The 22,692-nt window shown below is 59.4% G+C and overlaps 1 protein-coding gene across 3 annotated transcripts in view; it reads right to left on the bottom strand.

The window, feature by feature from the left end:
* Positions 1-1,944: 1,944 nt before the first annotated feature.
* Positions 1,945-22,692, bottom strand: part of PARVB (parvin beta) — a 93,022-nt gene continuing 72,274 nt past the window's right edge. For all 3 annotated transcript variants that reach the window (XM_059187215.1, XM_059187214.1, XM_059187213.1), the window contains 5 exons: positions 16,926-16,987; positions 14,394-14,462; positions 9,598-9,699; positions 5,995-6,067; positions 1,945-4,660 (listed from right to left, as the gene is read on the bottom strand). In XM_059187215.1, coding sequence (XP_059043198.1) covers positions 4,584-4,660; positions 5,995-6,067; positions 9,598-9,699; positions 14,394-14,462; positions 16,926-16,987 — 383 coding nt within the window. In that variant the 3' untranslated portion in view covers positions 1,945-4,583. The remainder of the gene's footprint in view (positions 4,661-5,994; positions 6,068-9,597; positions 9,700-14,393; positions 14,463-16,925; positions 16,988-22,692) is intronic.

Below are 22,692 nucleotides of genomic sequence, written 5' to 3'. Positions count from 1 at the left end.
CAGGTCTGAAGGTCTTCTGCGTCCCAGTCCCTAGAACAAGGCCTGACGCCAAGCAGACTTGATGGCCGCTGCTGACTGCTGTCACGTAGGGGGCGACATTCCTCCAGAGGAGAATATGAGTAAGAGTTCGCCCGCTACAGACGTGTGCGAATGTTCCAGGTGGAGGGAAGGGTGCGTGCAACGGTGTTACGGAGTTTGAGGAGAGGCCCCGGATGCCAGGAGAGGCGGCGATGCGCTCAGACCCGAGCTGGGGTCCCGCACGTGAATCGTGACGAGCCAGCATGAAACTGAATGTTCATGGCAGCGGCGACCGTGCCGAGGGACCGGGGCGCCAAGCACCCCCGTTTCTGCTGACAGATCGGGCCGGAAAGGGGCAGAGAAGGTGGAAGCGGGAACAAGGGTGTGTGTGAGCAGGAAGACGGCGTCGTTCCCAAGAACTTAAAAAACGACAGGAAGTATGAGCGATTATGACCGCTAATATTTATTGAGTGACTGATGACGAAACACAGTTCTAAGGGCTTTTAGTGTCGCGGGGGCAGCCTGTGGCGCTGGTGCTGCTGTCCTCCCCGCTTGCAGAGGACGACACAGACGGTCAGGATTCCGTTTCTGCCATTGCGATGGCACCACGCAGGCCGGGCTTTGTGGCACGGCGGGGAGGGAACCCACTGGGCCTGGGCGGGTGCAGCGGGCCCGGCGTGGCCCCGGGGGTCGGTGCGCTGCCAAGTCCCCGCAGAGAGAGCCCGTCTGAATGGGGAAGCTGAGGAGTGGTTAGTAAAGCATAGTCGAGGCCCGTTTAAGAGAACCTGGAAGAGATGGTGCTGCCCTCGCCCCCCACCCCCCGCCCCCGGGACTGGCAGCTCGAGGGAGCTGCCGCAGCCCTGAAGCCCGACAGGGCAGAGCCCCGGGAGGACGACGGGCCCAGAAAGAGACGGCCGGAGCTCTGAGCCAGCCGCCAGCTGGGGGCTGTGGCACAGGGGGGCACGCTGACCCACAGCGGCCCCACAGAGGGGCGACAACACCCTGACCTCACGCACGCACCCCCCCTCTCCTTCCTGCCAGGGTCTCTTCCCACCGGCCACATCCCAGCAGGAGCCAGGCGAGGAGGCAGATCGTAAGTGAGGGAGGGACAACGGATCTGCTGTGGGAAACCAGAGGGATCTTTCCACCGAGGAAAGTGCCACCGTGGAAAGTGCCGGATAAGGGACTGGCCAGCGGTCGCACGGGCTTTGGACCAGGCATCCCTCCGAAGCCAGGCCCTTCTCAGCAGCGGTCTGAGAGCCTTAGCATCTGAAGAGCACCGAGGCCTCGCTCTGCGGGTCAGCAGCACTAGAATAGTGACAATTTTAATGTTGCATCGAGGGGAAGTTCAAGGACCCTGAACACCCCCGCCCCAAACCCGTGACTTCTGCAGGGAAGGTTTACCGCACGACCACCATCGAGGGTCACCCAGGCCCCGCGCCCTGCAGTGCAAGGAGCACCCCGTCCCCCCGGAGCAGCCCTGTCCAGCTGGTGCCACTGGCCTGCCGGCCACCCCCATGCCACTTTGGACCGGGGAGCTAGGCCGACTCAGCCCAGCTCAGCGACTCACTGCGACTCACCCACGGCTGTGACTCTGTCCCCTCTTCCCCCTGTGGCTCCCGTCCAGCAATGCCTCCACCCATGCGGGGCCCGCCCCCCACAGCGGGCTGCGCGCGGCTGACTGGGAGCTCCTGGGCCCAAGCACCAGGCAGGCACGACCAGAGGCCACAAAGTGCGTGGAAGCAGAACCAGACAAAGGCAGCACACGGCCCACACTCTCAGGTCTTTATCGGAATAAGTAAGACAACGTGGCCGGCCCCGCCCCGCACTTCCCGGCCCCAGGCTCTGGCTCCCCGGAGGTCAGGTTCCTGGCAGGGCCCTCGGCACAGCGGAGGAGCCAGGAGGGAGGCACTGGCACACACAGCCCAGGGTTTAGCGACTTTTATTCGACATCCAACATCCAAAAGTGACACTACTTAGAACAGTTAAAAACACAATGAAACACGGGCATGCAAAAGGAAGTGAGAAAGGCATTCACTGCCTTTAAAACACAGCTTTTTGTCACATCCAGGGAGGACATTAGGGCTCCGCATGCAGAAGACCCCTTGGCCGGGGCCCCAAACAGCCACTCCGAGAAGGATAAAAGGAGACCATCTCACGGCCCTAGCCTGGGCCTCACTCGGGCCCCGCAGACCCCGAGCCACGGCCGCTTAGGTGCAAATGACCTCGCTTCTGCTTAGTTCATGGGGAAGGTCCCCACCCGACCGAAAAACAAAGCACTGGAAAGGTGGATCAATCAAGGAGGAAGGCTTCTAGAACTTTCTGAGATTAAGCAAAGCGGCTTCTGCTGCACAAGAAGACGCCCCAGCATCAGAGAGCCCACAACTCACAACTACGGTCACTAAGCCGGGGGGACTGATCCCAGGAGAGGCCACCTCCAGCATTGACCCTGCCCTCCGTCTCACAACGGCGCCCGCACGCGAATGCCTAGGCTGGCACTGAACTCTGACTGAGAGCGGACAGAGAAGGCAGGGGAGGGGAGTGAGATGCGTAGAGCTCAAGGAACCAACGTGAATAAAGGCAGTTTGGACAACAGATCACCGGCTTTGCTGGAACCTTGGCCTTGGACAGTCGGCCTGGACAAACGAGCCTGCTCACAGGTGGCCTGTGTCTTGGGATCCCTTTTACTCTGTGACCAGAAATACAGAGGGCTTGACACATGCTCCCTGCCCCCCCAGGACCACTGCCTCCCCCTCCAGGCGTGGACCCTGCTGGAACTTCCCCCTGCGCGGAACCCCCCCAAGGCTGAGTTCTTTCCAAATGCCAACCTCCCCTCCTTCAGCCCTGGGGGGCATCCAGGGTTGGGCAGAGGCCCACTGGTGACAGCGGGGGGACCGGGCTCCGCAGCTCCGGCAGACGGCTGGGATCCTGCGCGTGTGATGAAGTCGGCACGGAACATTCCAGCCCTCGCTCTTCTGTCGGTGTGGCCCTTTAATGCCACCGCAGCCCACAGGAGACACCGTGATACTGTTTTAATTATTTCTTTCTCCTGCTGGGAAACCACCTCCGTCAGAACGGCTCTTTGGAAACTACCACCGGCCTCGCAGGGGCAGAGCGGAGACGGGCAAGGCTGGTGTTTCCTGAGTCATGAGGGCCCGTGTCTGATTTAGTATTAACAATGGGGGTAACTGCTCGGATCGACAGCAGGAAGGTAAAAATCAGAGATGAGAGAGGCCTGTCCTGCTTGGCAGCTGATGCTGAGGGCCTAGAAGGGGGCTGCCATGTGGAGGGACCCCATGGGTGGGGTGACACAGGGCAGACACCCCCCCCAGCAGAAGGCCCCCCGTTTCTCTGGAGCCAAGGGGAGTGGGGGAGGGGCAAACGGCATCCCTTTCAGGGGTGCCCATCGGGAGATGCCAGCAGGGTTCCAGAAAGCCACACTGGGGAGGGGGATGAATTCTTCATGTCCCCCCAGTAAGGTCTGAACTGCGTCCCCCAGAATCCGTATGCTGAAGCTCCGAGCCCGAGTGCCCAGAATGGCTCTGTATTTGGAGATGGGTCTTTGCAGAGATCAGTACGGTACAATGAGGTCACAGGGGCTGCCCTCATCCATCAGGACGGGCGTCCTTGTAAAGAGAGGTGAGGCCACAGACAGGTGCAGAAGCAGGACCACGTGAGGACCCCGGGAAGGGACAGCCATCGGCAAGCCAGGAGAGGGCCCTTGGGAGGGGCCAGCCCTGCCTTGATGCTGGATTTCCAGCCTGGGAGCTGGGGACCATCTGTTCCCGTTGTCTAAGCCCCCGCCTGTGGCGCTCTGTGATGGCGGCCCCCACAAACTGAGAGACCCCGCTTTCTAAAGGCTTAAAAAATGCATCGACTCCCAAACAGGGCCTCTGAGATGTATCGAGCAACACTTTAGACCTAGCTCCTGATGGAGCCCACTTGGCTGTCACCAAAAAAAAAAAAAAAAAAAAAATCAGACCCCGCTTCCCCGAATCCCACCTCCCGTGTGGTGGCCACTGAGGGTCACCCGCATCTTGTATGTCTGTGCAAAAAGTAAGTGAGGAACACTGGCTGGTCAAGAAGAGGAACGTGAGTGGCCCTTCTGTCCCATCAAAGGCCTCTGGGACGTTAGAGGGAAGTTTTTAAATCTACAAAACACTTTCTACTAAAAAAAGGCCTGGCTTCCCAGGAGAGCCCCCCGCCACAGCCAGACTGACCCCGGGCTCCCGTAGAGCTGTCGGTGCCATTCACCATCGCCTGTGGCCATGGCTGTGGCCGTGAACTGCTCCATGGAAAGACCTGCAGGGCGCGCCCCTCCCCCCACCACAGGCAGAGGGGACTGTGTGTTGGGGCGGGGGTAGGGATCAAGGTCTCAGCACTGGTGGGGCCACACACCAGCACTGGGCTACAGAACCCTGCCTTTCGAAGGGTCCTGCCCACTGTGCATCACATGAGGGAGCTGAAAAGCCACAGCCAGAGAAGGCCGGGAGGCGTCAGGGAGGGGGTGGGGACCTCGGCGGGCTGGCCTCCCCGCCCTGCAGAGTCCCCTCCGCTGGCCGCTCTCACTCCAGGTCCTTGTACTTGGTGAACAGGTTGTACAGGACCCTTAACGTGGACTTGAGATCCAGGTTCACCACATCTGCAGGAGGAAACACAGACACCGTTGGGGGCGAGAGCACTGAGGCCCTCGTGCCGGCCCACAGGAGGCGCGGGGCCCCTGCCTGTCGGCAGTGCAGTTCTTTGGTTTAAAGATCGACGGCCCCCCATCCAGGATGCCCTGGACAGTGCCATCCCGGGACAGGCAGCGAAGAGAGGCCCCAGGCCACCAGCCCGTTCTTCAAGCACCTGTGACAGCACGACAGGGACACTCCCGTGTCCTTTCCAGGCCCTGCACTGGCCAAGTCCAGGGACAAGAGGTGCCTATGCTGTGGAGTCTCCAATAGCCAAGGACGTCTGCTGGGGTCCAACACCCACAGGCCAACCTGTGCCAGGACGGAGGGCAGGCCTTCTGGGGTGTGGGAGAGGCATGTGTGTGCAAACTGCTGCTCCCTCCTGCCCCCTCGAGGTCAAGCAATGGGCTACACGGTGTGGCCCATGGCCAGGCCCTCAGGGGATGTGACAGCCCACGAAGTCCAGGCTGCCTACTTTGGTGGGAAGGGCACGTAGGTCTTTTCCTCACTTGTCTGCAACCTTAGACAGGTGACCCCCCTGCCCTGGGCCTCAGTCTGTTTGCCTGTGCAATGGGCCCATTGGACCAGGTGATGCAAAAGGCCCTTCTCCAGCCACAGACTGACCATAACCTTGCTTTCCCCCTGAAGGTCTTCAACCCCAAAGCAAGAAACAGCATCTCTTCCAGAGGAAGACTAGCCAAGCAAGTGCCATGAACCGACAACTGTCCTTAGACTGAGGCCCAGAGCATCTCCAGTCTCCGTGTGTCGGAGGAGGCGGCAAGCACAGAGAGCCGGCACAACCTTCCTTCCTGCCCTCCCTTTGAGGCTTCAGCCCCAGCACCCCCGGTCGGCCATCGCTGCAGTGGGAGGAGGTCAGGAGCCACCGAAGTGGGCAGGAGCCAGCAGGCCTGATGCCCTCTGTGAATGGGCTGCAGGGGGCTGAGCCAGGCCTGCTCCTGGCTCCCCAGGCTCCCTGCCCGGGGGGTCCCACCACCGGCCTCCCTGCTGCAGCTCGGACCCACACACGTCATGACTATGCCTCATCCCTGTAGGGACATCCACCCAGCACTCCTCAACAGCAGCAGCCTTTAATATCCTTGCAAGGCATGAAACAGCCCCTCTAGCCTGAGCGCCGACACCTGCAAGGACATGCAGATCCCGAGGCAGTGGGTAGAGCTCACGTCCTCCGAGGCAAGTAGTTACTGAAGGCCAGCATTGGTGGTTCCGCCAGCACAGTCCTGGCCTCAGAAGCTAAGGGCACAGGGGCCACGAGAGCCCGGGCCAGCCTGGGGTGGGGCGTTACCTTCAGGGCGAGCCTTGGGGGTCTTGAGTCCTCCATCCAGCATCAGCTCAAAGGCAAACGCCACGTTGTGGACCTGCCAAGGAAGCAAGAGTGGAACCGGAACATCCCCAGGACCCGAGCAGTCCCACGCAGGGCACAGGGTAGGCAAGAGAGTTGGGCGAAGGCGTTCCCTCGATGGGCCTTATCACCTCACTCAAGATCAGGGGACAGCTCAGAGATGCAGGGGTGAAGGCACAAAGCCTGCCCTCGAGGGCTCCAGGGTCCCCGAGTGTCTGCTTGTGCCACAGGCCACGCAATGAGAAGTGACTGTGACTCTGTCCCTTTTACAGATGAGAAAGCCAAGGCTCAGAGAGGACATGTCACTTCCCAAAGGCACCCACGCTAAAGCACTGTCCCCAGCACGGAGCGGCCATCCACCGTGTCCTGGGAAGGCCTCCCAGAGCCACATGTGCACAGCCGCAGGCAGGACACCATGCTCAGGGACAGTGGTGGCCCAGGCACCAGGCAGGCACCGGGGACCCTGCTGGAACGGAAGTCAGCCCAATGGCGGCTGCAGGGGGCAGGGGGCAGGGCCCCCCCGTTCCTGGCCTCCTTGACTTGCTGGATGTCACAGGAAGGTGGACACCCCACCCCACACGGCTTCTCCCTGGAAGGTACCACTTGGCCCCCAAGGGCGCTGGAAGCTCGCTTTCTGCTCACAGCCTCTGAAGGGCTTTAAAATAACACCTTCCCTGCAGCATTTTCCCCCGACCCCCGGGGACGCCGGATGACAACCAAACCACAGCCAGCCGTCCACTGGGGCAAAGGCTGTTGGGGACAGGACGGGGGCACCAGAAAATGAAGTAAATCCTAGAGTCAGAGCCGCAGAGCACCCCGGGGTTCCTAGTAATCACACATCCTTTCAACAGTAATATCTGCACGATTTCGGGGTAAGTGAACCAGAAACAGGATCATTGTACTTATCGTTTAATAATTAACCAGAAAGACCGTGTTTGACAAAATAACCCTCCGTTGGTCAAAATCCCAGCAGCTCGGGGGCCGCCTCGCCGCCTCTAGGACCCTCAACAGCACCAGCCCGGGGGCAGGCAGTGACCAGAGGGTCCCCGTGGAGGGGACAAGCCCTTCACCCCGGGGCTGGGTGGGGCAGCCCCTGACCAGATGCAGGAGGCTGGAGGACTGTGGGCCATTCCCGAGACCTCCTGGAAAAGGCCAAATGGGAAGGCCAAGCTGCGTGTTAGACGTCTAGGTGCACGGAGTGGGCCCAGCCCAGAGGGAAAGCCGCGGGGTGCACTAAGGCCGCTTTTTGGAGGAGGCCCCGGGGCTGAGATGAGTTAGGACAGGAAGAAGCGGGTCCTTGAAAGTGCTCAGTGCTGACCAGGTCGGGCTTCTGAAACCCCACACCTGCCGCACACCCAGAACAGCTCCCGCCCAGAGCCACCTCCCCACAGCGACCTTCCTTCTGCTTCCTTCTTAGTCCGAGGAAACCACCAGACAGGAAGTCACCGGCACCCTGTTCCTGTCCCCGCCATGCTCTCACCTCCATCAACCCCTCCTGCTGCAGAGAAGCGAAGCTGCCTTTGTGCCCAGGGTCCCAGGACGGGGCAGGCAGAGTGGCAAACAGCTCCCCAGACCCGAGGGGACCAGGCCACACTCTGTACCCCAAAGCCCCACTGCCACCACTGAGAGCCAGCCCCATGGCCAGGGCGTGCTGAAATCCTTTCCCTCTATAATTCAAGGGATTTTGGAAAACCCGGCGAGGTGACAGAGGAATAGAACTTTCTAGAATAGGAGTGGGCTCTTCAGCTCTGCCCTGATAAATGAGGGAACTTGGCTGTCTCTCGGCCCCTCTGAGATCCCATTTCCCTGTCCCCAGGAAGGGAATCAGATGAGGGGCAGAAGGCAAAGCACCTTGAGAACACAAAGCCCTTTCTAGCATTTGCCGGGAAGAACCATCTCTGAGTCTCCAGGACACACTCCACTCCCCAGAAAGAGGGACGCTGTGGAATCTTCCAGAAAGATGATCTAAAGGCACAAGGTACTCGAGAAAGTGGCTCCCACAGAGTTAGATAATAAAACAAAAAGCTAGGGGTCACACCCGTATCTCAGAAAGCTCAGAGGGTGCCGTTCGTCCGTCTGTAAGAACCTAGGGGGTCTGGGCTCGTTTTATAAAATCTAGTGCAATTGTTTTAAAAACACAGGTCATCACTCTGCCTGGGGACAGCAGCACCTGCCTCGGGCAGAGGCACAGACAGACAGACGGTCACTGGGGCCTCTCACGCTCCCCAGTCCAGGGAGGCACCCCCAAAAAACTTTCACCCCTGCTGCACAGGGAGTAAGGCCGGGGCAGGAGAGAAGGCTCCCTACACTGCCTTGTGCACAGTCTCATTTTGCAAAGAAACCCATTTCCGGCTCCTTGGCTCGATTCACCATTCCTGCCGGCATCATTATTAATCGGAACAAAAGAAATCTCTCTCCCAAACAACGTTTCTGCAGCCAGCCCCGTCGGGCCTGGAAACGCAGGAGCCTCTTCCCCGCATTATCTGTGTTCTCGTTTCCAGAACAACAGGCACCCTTGCTTCCGACAGCGCTCTGCTCGCTCCCCTCTGGCTCGCGCTCCATTCACCCTTGTTCGACCATGCCAGGCCCTCTCAAATCTGCTCTGATTCCATCTCAGCAGGCGAGGCAGGAACAACATTTGGCCGTGAGCGGACGGCCTGGAAGGTGCCAGAAGTATGCAGATTGATAAACACTGGCCCCATTGTCGGACGTTTCCCTGGCTGCCGCCACCTGCTTGCATTGTCTGCCTCTCTGACTCACGGGTCTAGCACTTTGGGAAAATCCAACGACAGATGCCCCGAGTCCAAAGCAATATGGACGGCGCAGGAGCCAAGTTTCTGAAGGCCACGCGCTGACTGCTGTCTGGACGGGCTGAACTCCGGGGAGCCCCGAGCAGCAGGCAAGACACCCGGGCACAGACAGGGACACGGGGGAGGCAGCAACCCGGATCCAAAGTTGAGGCCCTTTGACCCAAACAATCCCATGTGGGGAATTTTCCTAGAAAACAATCCACAGGAAGGGAGACAGATCCAGACAGAGAGACGGACAGACTGGAAGAGAGAAGGACTGGAGAAGATGCCCAAGTAGTTTATTGTGAAAACCACCAGAAACAAGTTAATTGTCCAAGAGTAAGGGAACAGGGAGGCAGGGGTGTCGGAGCCATGGGACTCTGGGCCAGCCCTGAGAACAGCAGTGCTTGGAGAGGGCAGAAGCAGGTGGGAAAACCAGAAGTGACATGGGGGCGGCATCGACGGGGGAGGGCTCTGCATGTCTGCGGCCACGGGCCGCCGGGATTACAAAGGGTACCGTCCCAAGACAAAGACCCCGAGGAGGACTGAGCACACAGCACCCGGGAGCGTCTGGCACTACTGATGGGCTTACTTCATGACTGAGGGCTGGGTCATGTCTCACGGCAGTACCGCTTGGCGGCAGTCCTGTTTTTCCAAACTAGCGAGACTCCAGGAAGAGCCATCAGGGGCCCGTCTGGGTTGTGCGCTTTAGCGAGCGCATCTGGGGCCGCTCTGGGGACGGAGACCACACACGTACCTTCTGGTCGAAGCTCTCTGGCGTCAGGTAGAAGTTGTGCAGGGGGACGAAGTAGTCCTCCAGAAGGCCCATGAGCAGAACCAGGTAGACGCCATCTGCAAACTACAGAGAGACGCGGGGTGAGGTGTCGGGGCTGCGCAGGGAGGCAGGGAACATTCTGCGTTCTCTCCCAAAGAAGGAAAACGTTTTAAAGCAAGAAATCCATGCCCTGTTCAGGCACGAGCCTGCAGTCAGGTGAAGGACCTGGGAGCAGAGCATCTCGCTTGGGACTGGACGTGGGCACGCACCTGTTTGGGGTCGGAGCATGTGCGGACAGGGCCACGGCTCTAGAAGCAGGCAGCCTGGCCACAAAGCCCAGTCCCCCACTACTGCCAACCTTGGGATAACACTGGCTCCCATCTCTCGGGGTTGGCATAGGGACACATGAGAAGGTGGACAGGGATGGCCCAGCACACGGGGAACGTCCCCATCAGTGTCGGCTGCTGGGACGACCCGACTGTCCATGACCTGCTGGGACGACCCGTCTGTCCATGACCTGCTGGGTGCCCTAGGCTCTGGTCTGGGGTCTGCTGCCCTGTTCCCCCTGCTCCCTTTGTTAGCTGTCCGAGCACATTCTTCAGCTGTGCCCACGGTGCCAGATGACACTTTCCCCTGCTTGAGCCCCGGTGACCATAAGCCTTTGAGGTCCATCGAGAGGAGCCTCTAGTGTCCATCCCAGCCAGGCCCTGAACACCGGGCAGCACTGGGTCAGGGAAAGGGCTGCAGGCTGCTGCTCTCGACCCAGGTCCCCCAACCCCCACCCCCGCTACCTGGCCTGGCAGCACCATCCACCCACATGAGGGGGACCAGGAATCCAGAACAAAAGCCCCGACTCTCTGGAAGACTGCTCTCCCCAACGCCCAGTTAGCCAGGGAAGAATTACTCCTTTTAAAGATAAAGCAATGGGGGCGCCTGGGTGGCTCAGTGGGTTAAAGCCTCTGCCTTCGGCTCAGGTCATGATCCCAGGGTCCTAGGATCGAGCCCCGCATCAGGCTCTCTGCTCAGCGGGGCGCCTGCTTCCATCTCTCTCTGCCTGCCTCTCTGCCTACTCATGATCCGTCAAATAAATAAGTAAAATCCTTAAAAAAAAAAAGATAAAGCAATGAAGACCGGTGAACACAAAACCAAATTTGCCTGAGGAGACAAGAGAACCGAGGTACAGAAGGCACCCAGAGGGTGGGCCTCAGCCATCCCCAGAGCACAGAGGGGGCATCTCTGAGGGGCCGAGACTTGCTGGGGTCTGCTGCCCGGCCAGGACCTGTGAGGACCCCAGCCTCCAGATGTCTGAGACTGTGCAGTCCCACATGACTGCTACTGGCCGCACGTGCCTATTGAAATCAGACATTTTTTTTGTTTGAATGTTGCTGGTTTACTCTTTGTTGCTGCGGTAAAACATATGTAACATGAAATCTACCATCTTAACCACGTTTGAGCATCCAGGTCGCTGGCGTGAAGTCCATTCCTACTGTGTGCAACCATCCAGCCAGCCAGCTGTTCTAGAACTCACATCATTTTGCAAAACTGAAACTCCTTATCCTTTTGTGTCTGGCATCTGTGGGGTTTTTTGTTTGTTTGTTTGGAGTCATGATAAAACATACCTAGAATGTACCATATTAACCGTTTTTTTTTTAAGAGATTGTATTTATTTATTTGTGAGAGAGAGACAGCACAAGCAGGCAGAGAGGCAGGCAGAGACAGAGGGAGAAGCAGGCTCCCCACTGAGCAGGAGCCCGATGTGGGGCTCGATCCTAGGACCCTGGGATCATGACCTGAGCCAAAGGCAGATGCTTAACCGACTGAGCCACCCAGGCGGCCCCACATTCACCATTTCTAAGTGTACAGTTCAGCCCTGTTGAATACATTCATGCTATTACGTAACCAAGTTCCAAGATGTTTAAACTGAAAAGATGTTTAACAAAAATACAAAATTCCGTTCCTCAATCATACCACCAACATTTCAGGTGCCCAGCGGCCACACGTGGCCAGTGGCTCCTGCAGCCGATGCGTGGGGACAGAACTCCTCCATCCCTACGAGGAAGCTCTCCTGGCCGGCGTGGTCCCCTGGTCTGGAAGACTGCCACGCGGGACGGCAGGACGGCAGGACAGCAGGACGGCTGCGAGGGCCTGGGCAGCCGGGACCCTTCAGCTCCCCGAGACTAGCGACGTGCAGCGGATAAAATGAGCCAAAGGAGGACTTTATTAAAAAGAGCAGCTCCCTGCAATTGTCCTAGGCCGGCCATCAAGGCCTCCAATTTAAAGAAGAAAAGTCGAAATCACAAGTGTCCGGTATCACCGCTAGAAAGGGGAAGGAGAGTGAAGAACAAAGAGCAAGGCGGAGGGACACCCTCCTTGCCGGGCTGGCCAAGGACGGCTCTCTGGCAGACCATGCTGGTGGGACTGCTCCACCGACACCGGGCCAGCAGCAGGCCCGGAGAAACCGGCTCTCTCGGCAACACGGACCCCATTTCCAGGCCATCTGCGAAGGACGATCCTGCCCCCATCACCTGCCCAGGAGGCGCAGGGAGCCGAGGCGGACGGAGAGCCTCTGCTCCCTTCCAAGGCATTCCCGAGCCCAGCCCCGGCCCCCTCGTGCACGGGGCAGTGGGAGAGATGGAAGCTGCCGGGGAAGGCACGGGAGGGAGGGGGCACCAGTGAAAACTGAGCCAGGCAGAGCCCCACGGCTTATCAGCCAACGGACCCTCTAGCTCACACTCATGAGAGCACACGTTTGTCCCGAGGTGGGGGCGTGCCCTAGCTGAGATCCCCCGAGACGCCCCACGACTCCACGGCACTATCTTCATCAACACCCAGCTCGTGACCGCACGACCTCCGTTAAGCTTCCCCGTATCTGTTGCCCCCTCAACATGAAAAGAGAAGCACAGAGAAGTTGAGTCACTAGTTCGGTATCACACAGCTAGGAAGCTGCCCAGAATACAGAAGTGGTTTTTAAATACACACACATACACACAAACACACACACACACACACACACACACACACACCCTGAGCAGGGCTCTGAGCCCACGTCTCCCTGACGATGCACATGATTTATAAAAATACCTCCTTTCTGCCGACAGTGGTTAAAAACCTCTTTAAGGGTGATGAGAGAAGAAAGGGGACACTGGGTACCTCAAGGTCCACGCAAACTGAGGGGCAGAGTCTCGGTCTGGGGCTTCGGGCCGCTCCTGCTGGCGTGTGGGCCAGTGGGAAGTGAGAATGGGGAATGGCTCGCAGGGCTCAGGGCAAGCCTTCCTGGGCCCTCAAAAGCATCACGGCCTTCTAGGAGCATGTCCTGACGAAGTGAGGGCACCGGCAGCAGAAGCGGAGGGCAGAGAGCCCCTGCACCCCCTGTCATGAGGGCGGGGGCACCCCATCACGAGGAGTGGACTTCGTGCCACGTGGTGTGTTAGGACGGAAGAGGAGGCAGTCCTCAGGTGACCAGTGCAGACGGACAGACCGACCGACCGGGCAAGGGAAGAAGGACGAGATGGAATCACGCCACCAGACTCCACCAGAAAGACCCCGGCATACAAGCGTCACAGAGGACACACTGCGAGAAGAGCCGTGCAGCAGAAGCCACTGTCGTTAACAAAATACACGTGTGTGTAAGACGTCTGGAAGACTCCCCGTGAACTGCAGGCGGGTAGGTCTGGGCAGGATGAAGGGGGGGAGGCGGCGGGGAGGGAGAACAGGCCTGCGAGGACCCTGGCGGACCCTGATACACCCAACGGCAAGGAACCAGAGGCTCGGTGGGCAGTGTTCAGAAAACGTCACCAACAATGCACAAATAAACACACTCGTTACTAACGGCCCGTTTGGCTTTCCAGGACAGACCCACGAGGTCCGTGATTAGCCAGCCAGGTGGAGGACAGGTCCGGAACACCACGCTCGCCACAGTTATCTCTGGGTGTTGGGATTAAGAACGATCTTTGTTGTGCTTATCTGCATGTTCAGACATTCTACAATGAACCTGAATTACTTTTTTAATTAGAAAAGCAAATGAGGAAAGGCAGAGAGAGAGACAGGAAGGGCAGCAGTCACCCATGGGTTTAAGCAGGATCAGCTGGGGGTGAGAGGACTCTGCAACGAGAATACGAACGACTCCGAATTCAAGCAGCCAGCTAATCCCGGGAAAATTATATTTTGTCTTTGATGCCTGCTGATTGCCTGAAACGGATTTTCACTCTGCGGCGTGAGCTCTGAGTGGGGTGCGGGAGGACACTTCACACACTGCCCACGGAAGAAATATTTCATACACACTCACTGGACAGGTACTCTGCGAGCACTCACGCAGTAAGCATGGCGATGGGGAACAGAAGCGGGGGCGGGGGGCGTGGAACATTCTAGACTGGAAGATTGCACATGCCAAGACCTTCCAGTGGGGGAGGTGTGACGCCTCCAAGGGTGTTAGGGTTGAGCTGTGTCCCCTAACAAATGTGCTGGAGTCCTAACCTCGGAACCTGTGAATGTGACCTTCTCTAGAAGACGTCACTCCCGAAGGCCTCCGAAGGAAGCAGCCCGGCCCATGTGGGTCTGGGACTCCAGCCTCCAGGACGGTGAGGATGGAAATGTCTGTGGTCAAGCTGTTCGGTCTGTGGGACTCGATTCCAGCAGCCACAGGACACTATGACAGAGGGTCCGAGAGAAGGCCAGGGCGGCCACTCCTTGTCGGACTAACAAGACGGCGCCCGTCTCCTTCGTGCCCCACACAGGATCGGAGAGCTGGCTGAAAATATGAACCCCAGAACACTGCTCACCTGGGTCTCCAGCTCCGTCACCTCCAAGTTCAGCTTGTTCAAGTGCTTGTTCACAAACGTGATGAGAGACTGTGAAGGCAAAGACACGGGAGCCGTGAGTGAGACAGGCCACTTGCCTGCTCCCATCCAACGGGATGGACCTGACCCTGACCATCACCAACTTGGGAGATGCTCCCATCATCTCCAATGTTTGCTAAAATAAAAGGGTCAGTTTCTCCCAGTGACCCTTGGTTTTAATGAAAAAATGCCTCCATGTACTATCCCCGCCGGAGAAGAAAACGCGCCTCTCTGTCCACCAGCCTAGGCATACACCCGCTTATCCACACTCCCGTAAGATATTTTAAGAGCCCTAGAGGGGACAAGCAATTCTTCAAGAAGCATGAAACCGTCAGGGGGAGAGGACAGTGTTTTTAGATGCGTCCTAGATGTGACCAGAAATGACAGAAGACTGACCCGAGGGGCCACATGCACCTGCTTCGGTAACCTTGGGTAAGCTTGAGCTCAGACAACAGGCTGCCGGCTTCTCTCTAGCCAAAGTTTAAAACTTGTTCCTTGTAACTCTTCTCTGCCAGCAAACCCAGCTTCAGTGGGACACACCACTGGAACACCACCAGCCGCAACCCCCCCCCCCCCCGGCCCGTGGATACGATGGCCTTTCCTTAGTCGTGCTACTCAAGTTTACTGAGCAGCTACTACGTGCCAGGCACTCTGCTTGGTGCGGGGGACACGAAGACGGCAAGACAGGGTCCCCCCTGGAGAGCCCGTGGCACAGTTCTCCATAAACGCGCCTGGTGGGGGCTATCAAGAGCAATCCAGGGCTAGAGCCCAGCGTGTGAGACGTGCCACGGAGGAGAGGCCACGGCACCGCAGGATGCCAAGGGAGTGAGCATCTGAGTGGGTGTGGGGCGGGGGCGGGCCAAGCCGGGACCCCCGGCCCATGCACATGTGCGAACGCTTTGGGATCTTCAGACTGCCGCTGGACATAATGGGATAGGAGGAAGTCTGAGGGGGCGACCCCGGAGAGGTGGACAGGGACCCCCAGCTTTTCCCTGGGGCACAAGGAGCCATCAACACGGCAACTCTCCTGTGGGGGTGCGGGAGGGCGGGGCTGGAAGCAGGAAGCTGCCAGCAGATGAATTCCTCCCCAGTGCCCAAAACACATCTTTTCAAAGAATGAATTAACATCGTATCTACCAACAAACAAACCTCATGCCATGCTCAACCCTACCCAGTATATTGCGCACTGGGCCTTTGCACGGACATGATGACATTTTACTCTCACAGCGCCCCTGAGAGGTGGGTCCCGCCTCGGTCCTGACAGGTGGGGAAACTGAGGTAGGGGTTATCATCTGCCTCGGGTCACATAGTTGATAGGCGGGGGAGGGGCCAGATTTGCATCTTCTTGTGCATGAGGTCCTGGGACCCAGATGTGACAAGGGGTAGGGGTTGGGGGCACTGCTCGGAGCCCCAAGGTGCGTCAGTCATCACCCAAGGATGCTAAGGCGGCTCCACCCAGGAGGGGCACTGCCAGCCTTTTGCAATGTGCTTCCAACGACTAAAATACTCTCATTGTCCCAGGCTGCAGCGGCATTTTCCAAAAGTGGGATCCATGGGAATTTAATACATTCAATCACAAGACAAACAGATCTCACCGTCGACAATAAGCTTGGAAAATGCTTCCTACTAAGTCCGATCTTGGAGAATTCCAACCCATGCCAGCATATTAATGGTCCTGAGAAGTCCTGCATTAAGAAGCCTGTTGCGAGCAGTTGTGCTAGACAAAGGGCTGTCTCCCCTAGGGCACACGGGCAGAAATGACCTCTCCTTGGATGTTACAGGGAGGTGGAAAGGGCACCCACCCTCCCACTGCCTCCCCACGCGATATGTCTGTAGGCGCTCAGATAACTCCACAGGCTGAGAGCTGAGTCTTGATTCCTTCTGGGTGAGAACAGGCCCTCCCGGCAGATCCCCTGGAAGCTCATCACTCCCCAGCCCCTGACACCACAGCCTCAGCTCACATGATTTTTTCTTGTTTTTTTCCAACCGTAGCCTACACGCAGGCTGCCTGGGCTGATGAAGGGCCTGTCCTTGGCACTCCTGTTTGGAGGGAAAGGGGCCAAACACACGCTCCGAGCAGCTCAGCCGGCAAAGGCCTGCCTGTGTCCCGGGCAGGCTGCGCATACAGCCTCACGGTAATGAGGCCCGCTGGAGCCAGCAGGCTGACACACTTGAAAACATTTCCACATTGAGAAAAAGCCTCGAGTCGGAATGAAGGACCACGCGGGCGCTGGCTGGCTAATTCACTCAACAGAAGCGGGCAGGTGGGCAGGGAGACACCCAGGGAGCAGAGATGTTGAGTTAAAAGGCGCTAATTTTATGCACTGTAGTTACGTTTTTGACTATAATTCCACTTCAATCCATGTGGCAAACATTTCAGAGATTTCAAACATGTTCCCACCTTCTTCCCGGCACGGAGCGCGTGTGGAGAGAGAAGCCTGGGGACGGAGGCAAGCAGCCCGGCCCGGAGCTTACCTTCTTCACCACGCTGAGCTTGTCCGGGGCGTGGTCGAAAAGGGTGTCGAAGGCGTCCCGCTCTGCGTGGGCAAGTGGAGAGGCACAGGCAGGGTTGATGGAAGCGTCCCGGCCCGTCCCGGGGACCAGGCAGTTCCTGACCCCGCCGGGATGTCCCGCCCCTACGCTCCCCGCCAGCCCAGAAGCCGCTTCGTTCCTGCCAGAACCCAGGGACAGGTGCAGCTGGGAGCAAAAACAGGGTAAAAATGCTTTTACGTCCACCCCGCCCTCAGTTTCTATCTTGTAATGTGAAATTCACGGGCAGCACTGGAACATCCGCCCCCACGACATCCTCGACAGGAGGCGTCCCTTGCCTGCCTCTCTCCTGCCCCACGCTCCGTGCAAAGCATACCAGTAAATCTCGCTGCTACCTCCGAGCACAGCTCCCCATCAGCACAGCTGCCAGCCCCACACCCGCCCCGGGCCCTCACCTGCGGCAGCTGTAGCCTCCTGCCTTAGCCGGGTTCCCTCCTCCACTCCCAGCCCTCCGATCCCTTCTCCCAACAGGAACACGGCAGACTGGATCGTTTCGTGCCCCTCGCCATTTCTGCTCTCACCAAAACTCTCCAAAAAAAAAAACCTCTCTTATCACTCTAGGATAAAATTCATTTGCTCTCCCCTGGCCCACGAGATCCAGCGGTCAGAGTCACCCCCTAACACACACACCCTCCCTGACTTCACACCACCAACCGGCTTCCTGTCTTCTCCTCATCACGCACCTGCCACGGGGCCTTTGCACGGGCTATCTACCTGTCACTTCCTCCAGCTTGCTCTCAGATGTCACCACTTCTGAAGGGCCTTCCATGACCATCCACACCCTAGAAGAGTGCCCCATGCCCGCTCCCTGTCCTCTGACCCCGCGTGTGCATCTCGATGCCCTTAGTCACTGCTTGAGAGTACATCTTATCATCATGGGTCTGCTGGAGAGTCATGGCAGGCCCCTGAGCTCCGCGCTGGCTGAAACCACTGTCTTGCTTGTTCCCGCCATTACCCAGGACAAATGAACAAACAGGAGACCCTGCTCCAGACTCTCTCTCTCCAGCAATTCTTCTGGGGGTGTCCCCCTCTGCGGGAGCACTGGCAGGGCCTGAGGCGGCCTGTTCCATCGTGCCCCACCCTCCTCCACCTTCCAGGTGAGCCCCGACCTGCTCTGCCAACTCAAGGGCCCAGCCGTGTGCTCCAAATCAACACAGAACCAGTCCCTTCCCTTTCCAATGGGAGGCACTGGAGGCCAGGCCAAGAAGGCTCTCAGCGGGTGAACAGCAGCTGGTGGGTGCCTGGTTCTAGCCTGTGTTGTGGCGGGGGAGGGGACCTGGAGGCAGGAAGAGCCCCCTGCAGCCCAGAGTCCAGGCAGGAAGACGGAGGCCTCAGAGGGGATGCAGGGCTGTGGGGAGTCACCGGGGGGGCAGAGAGGGAAAGGGAGGAGGGCATCTGGAAGGCCCTGGAGCCCGACTTCTGTCTTCCAGGAGCCAGCTGTCCCCCCCCCAAGGTGCCCGGGGCAACACAGGACCTCAGCCAGCAGAGAGGCCCACTATTACTAGCAGGGGCTTGAGGGCAGACCCCAGTGTGGAGGGCTGGGGGCTGGGGAGCCCAGCCAGATGGGAGTGCGGCGGGGGTAGGAAACCTCCACCGCGTCTCTGGGGGCGGCTGGGAGCCCAGAACCAGAGCTGACCCAGGGCTTGCTTCAGGACTGCCTGGCCTGCCCATGGAGGGGGAGGGAGGCAGAAATCAGAGAGAAGACAGGCTGGTACCCAAGTAAGCGGAGAAGCAGGTCTCCTAGAGGAAGCGTCCCAGCCCTTCCCCGCAGCCCAGCCCCAAAAGGAAGGCGCTCGGGGTCCAAGGCCTAGGGCATGGGGACGCAACTCACAGTCTTATCCCAGGTAGCATCCTCCTTGGCCTGGGGGTGGGGAGAGGGAAGGTGGGAGGGGGCTGTGTGTGTGCGTGCAAGCATGTGTGGTGTGCATCTGCACACCCACGTCGGCCGCATGTGCATGCACAGGCGTGTGCATGGGGTGTGTGCAGCGTGCACACACGCACGAGGGCACACATGCACGTGTGGGGGGTGTACCTGGCACGTACGCACCCATGCATGGGGGCTGCGAGCATTCACGGGGGACGACCCCCCAGCTTCCTCCACCTGAAACCCAACAGCGACCGAAAGGCCCGACCATGCAGAGCGGCCCCTCCTCCCGCTCCTCTACCCAGGCAGCTGTAAATTATTTTTATAATCATTTAAGTCCGATGAGTCTCAATACGACAGTCTGCAAAGGGAGGGGGAAAAAAGCTAAATCTTTACAAAGCAAAACACAAACTTTAAATGCAGCTTGAGAAAAACTCTCGGAGCAGGAGAGAGCTTGACGTCAGCCGGGTATATTTAGCTGGGCCACCGCTGGGCTCAGAGCGAAGGCGTGCAGGGGAGCCGCGGGAGGGAGCGGAGGCCCGCTGCCCCCTGTGCTGCCCTCACCTGCTGCCGGCCGGGCCTCGGGAATGAAAACGGGTCCCGGAACATCAGGCCACTCACCTCCTTCCCTAACCCCATTCCTCCTCCGTAAAGTGGGAGTAAAAATAGTCCCCAGCGCACGGCTGGTGTCAGAACGAAAACACATGGGACATCGAGGGACAAGCCCACTGCCTGGCAGGCGGGTCACTGGGGCTCGGGCTCAGTTCATTCGATGCCCCCTCTGAGTCCGCCCCTCCCTACGGTCCCTCGGGAAGCTCTGGCAACAGTCACGGGGACAAACAGGGAGGGACACGGGCCCGGTGGCAGCAGAGGCGTAAACTGAGGTGGCCAGAGAGGGCTCAGAAAGGGGCCCCACCAGCTGGGACGGGCCGGCGTCCGGCCCAGCACAACCCTCACGGGTGTGACCATCAGTCCAAATAAAGTTGTTTTGTTTGTTTAACCTTTTTAAAATATAAATAGGAATTTCTGGCTCGTCTGCAGGAACTGGAAGTGTGGCAGCACGGAGCCCGCCTCCCGCCCGCCCGGCGTCATGCGCCACCCACGGCTGTGGGGTCTGGGCGCCCCGGTCTGCCCCACCGCCACCCCGCGCGGAGGCTGAGGGGCAGGCGACCACACGATGTTCCAGCCACTTCCCCGTTCCTGTGAGCGGCCTGGTCCACAGAAGCACCAAGTCTGGGGCCCATGGACAAAGGGACAGGGGACCGAGGGGGCGTCACACGGGAGCCTCGGGCCTAGCCGGGGTTTCCTGGGACAAGAAAGGGAGGAAGGGCGTTCCAGACAGAGGGAACAGAAAGTGCAAACAGAAGCACAGGAAAGCCAGGGAAGCTGGGGAGGGTTGCAGACCCTCTGGCCTGAGGGAGGCTCAGAGCAGGTCTCACAGGGCAAGGAGTCCCCCAGGGTGGCAGCCGGAGGTGGCACAGCTGGCCCAGTCAGGCTGCAGTGGGGGCACAAGCTCTGTTGGCAGAAAGGGGAGACCCGAGGAAGAGATGGGGAGCAGAGGAGGAGAGCTTCTCCCCGCTTCTCCCCGCTTCTCCCCTGTCCCGAAGCCTGGGGCGGGGGAGGGGCCGCCTGCGGGGGAGATGCAGCCAGCAAGCCCGTTGCCATGGAGACCAGGCAGCAGCTCCCAGCTCCTCTGGGGAGATGGGCCTCCCAGCCCACCTCAGCCAGGACAGGGATGACTCAGGGAAGGGGCGGGCCTCCATGTGGGGGGCAGGGCAACCCCTCCATCCCAAGCTCACAGCGCTCAGGTGAGAAATGAGCACAGAGCAGGACCTGTTGTGAAACCCAGTGGGCAGACATAGCCAAGGAGGGTCCCCCTGGAGCTCTAGAAGCTCCTAGATGTCTGCAGCCCAGGGCTGGCGGCTCCGGCGAAGGCACGCCGAGGAAGACACAGCTCCAGCCCACAGGACGCTTACCGTTCAAGGAGCCACAGGGGAAGGGGCACACAGAGGGGCCGAGGGTCCCCAGGCCATCCCAGCACCCAGAGTCTGCCAGGCGGTGGCAGCTCTCTGTGAGCACCAGTGAGCGCAGGAGTAAAGAGACAGGCTGGGCGGGGGCAGGGCAGCCAGGGTGGCCTCCTGGGAAGAGCGGAGGAGTGAGCCACGTGGAAGGGGGGGCAGTTGGCAAGCCCAGAGGGAGGGCACTCTGAGCAGAGGGCACTCAAAGTGGGAGACAGGGATGGGCCCCCCGGGGTGCTCTCAGAGGAACAGGGGAGCTACAGGCGGAGGACATGCGGGCAGAGTGAGGAGGCAGAGAGGCGGCGAGACGCATGCGGAGGGGGTGGTCTACAGGGCTCGGAGGCCACCTCAAGGGCCGTGGCTTTGCCTTAAGCCAAGGTGGAGGGTAAAGAGTGAGGGGTAAAGGGGTGTCTTAGGGCTCCTGACCCCCAAATCAAAGGGCGAGCCTGGGACCAGGACCCGGGGGGAGGGAAGGAGGTCCGACCTCGGTGGGCGGGGGGCTGGAGGGGCTGGAGGGGCCCACGGGAGAAGGGCTGGCAGAGGCTGCCCGTCTGGGTACCCAGGGGGCCTCGGCACTTGCACCAGCAGAAGCCGAAGCCGGGGTGGCGCTCACGACTGTCACCCGCTGACGGCCTGCTCGTGTTTCACAAGCAGGGCGAGCCTCTCTAGTAGTGGTTCCACAGCCCCGAAGGCTCAAACGCCGGCACGGCAGCTGAGTCCACTTCTCATACTGCGACACCCGGCTGCTTCCCAGCATGTCGTCATCCTGTGCCCAGCAGCTACTGCACTGTTCGCCCCCCCGGCCGCGGCACACAGCCCCCCGCGGCACGGATGCTCCCTGGGTCCCCCAAACCTCCAACCAGGCCTGTGCCCCACAGGCACAGGATGGGACATGGCTCAGAGAATCAAAGACCCTCGATGCTCTGACGGCCCTACTCAGACCCAGGGCCTGACCCCTGTCCCCTCCAGGAGCCCACACCGGCCCCATGGCCTGCACTCCCCACTGCCATGGGACACCCCCAACTGGACATGGACGGTTCCCTCTTCCTCCCTTTCTTTAAAATAACAAAGACACGTAAAAAGACTGAATCGCTACTCAAAAATCGTGAAGACCGTGAACTTCCCCAGCGCGGCATTAGGCTTACTTCAGGAAGTCTGAGGACATCAACAGGGACCCACGTCCCCTCTTCGCACACAAGCCACAGTGGCGTGCCACGGGCCCCTACGATACCCGTGAGGGGACGGGGCCCTGGGGTCAGACCCATGGCTGACTCCAGGGTGGCAGGCTTCCCCCTGGGACCCCACAGCTACAGGATGAACTCCAGCCGGGCACGCTTGAAGGGCACGCGGGAACACGTGTACTTGGCTTCCACTTCTGCTAACAGCCGTGCTCCCTGCAGAAAAGTGGCCTTTGGGGGTCCAGAGCTTTCTGTTTCAAAATAGTCTCCAAAGCAATGAGCTTCACTCACACGGCCTCTGGCTACGGCACAGACTCCCCACCCTGGAGGGTTTAAACGAGGTCCCAAGCTGTCCTGCCATCTGCCGCCCCTCGCGGAGAAGAAGGTAGGGTCATGCTGCTTGCCACGGGGTTGGGAACAGCTCTCTGGGGACTAAAGGGAGTCCCGACCTCGTCACCCCCCACCAGGCTTTTCTTATGCCCCCACTGCCTGCAGCAGCTCAGAGAAGCAGACAGACCCCAGGGGGAGCTACAGGAGACCCCACAGGGTTCTGTGGGCCCTGCACCCTGGGGGACAGCGCGTATCCACGCATCTGGGAACTTCTTGCCACAGCCCGCAAGTGCCCGTGACCT

This window comes from Mustela lutreola, chromosome 8 (assembly GCF_030435805.1).
Source record: "Mustela lutreola isolate mMusLut2 chromosome 8, mMusLut2.pri, whole genome shotgun sequence".
NCBI lineage: Eukaryota > Metazoa > Chordata > Mammalia > Carnivora > Mustelidae > Mustela > Mustela lutreola.
The sequence above is the reverse complement of the archived record's forward strand: the minus strand, read 5'-3'. Positions and strand labels throughout refer to the sequence as shown.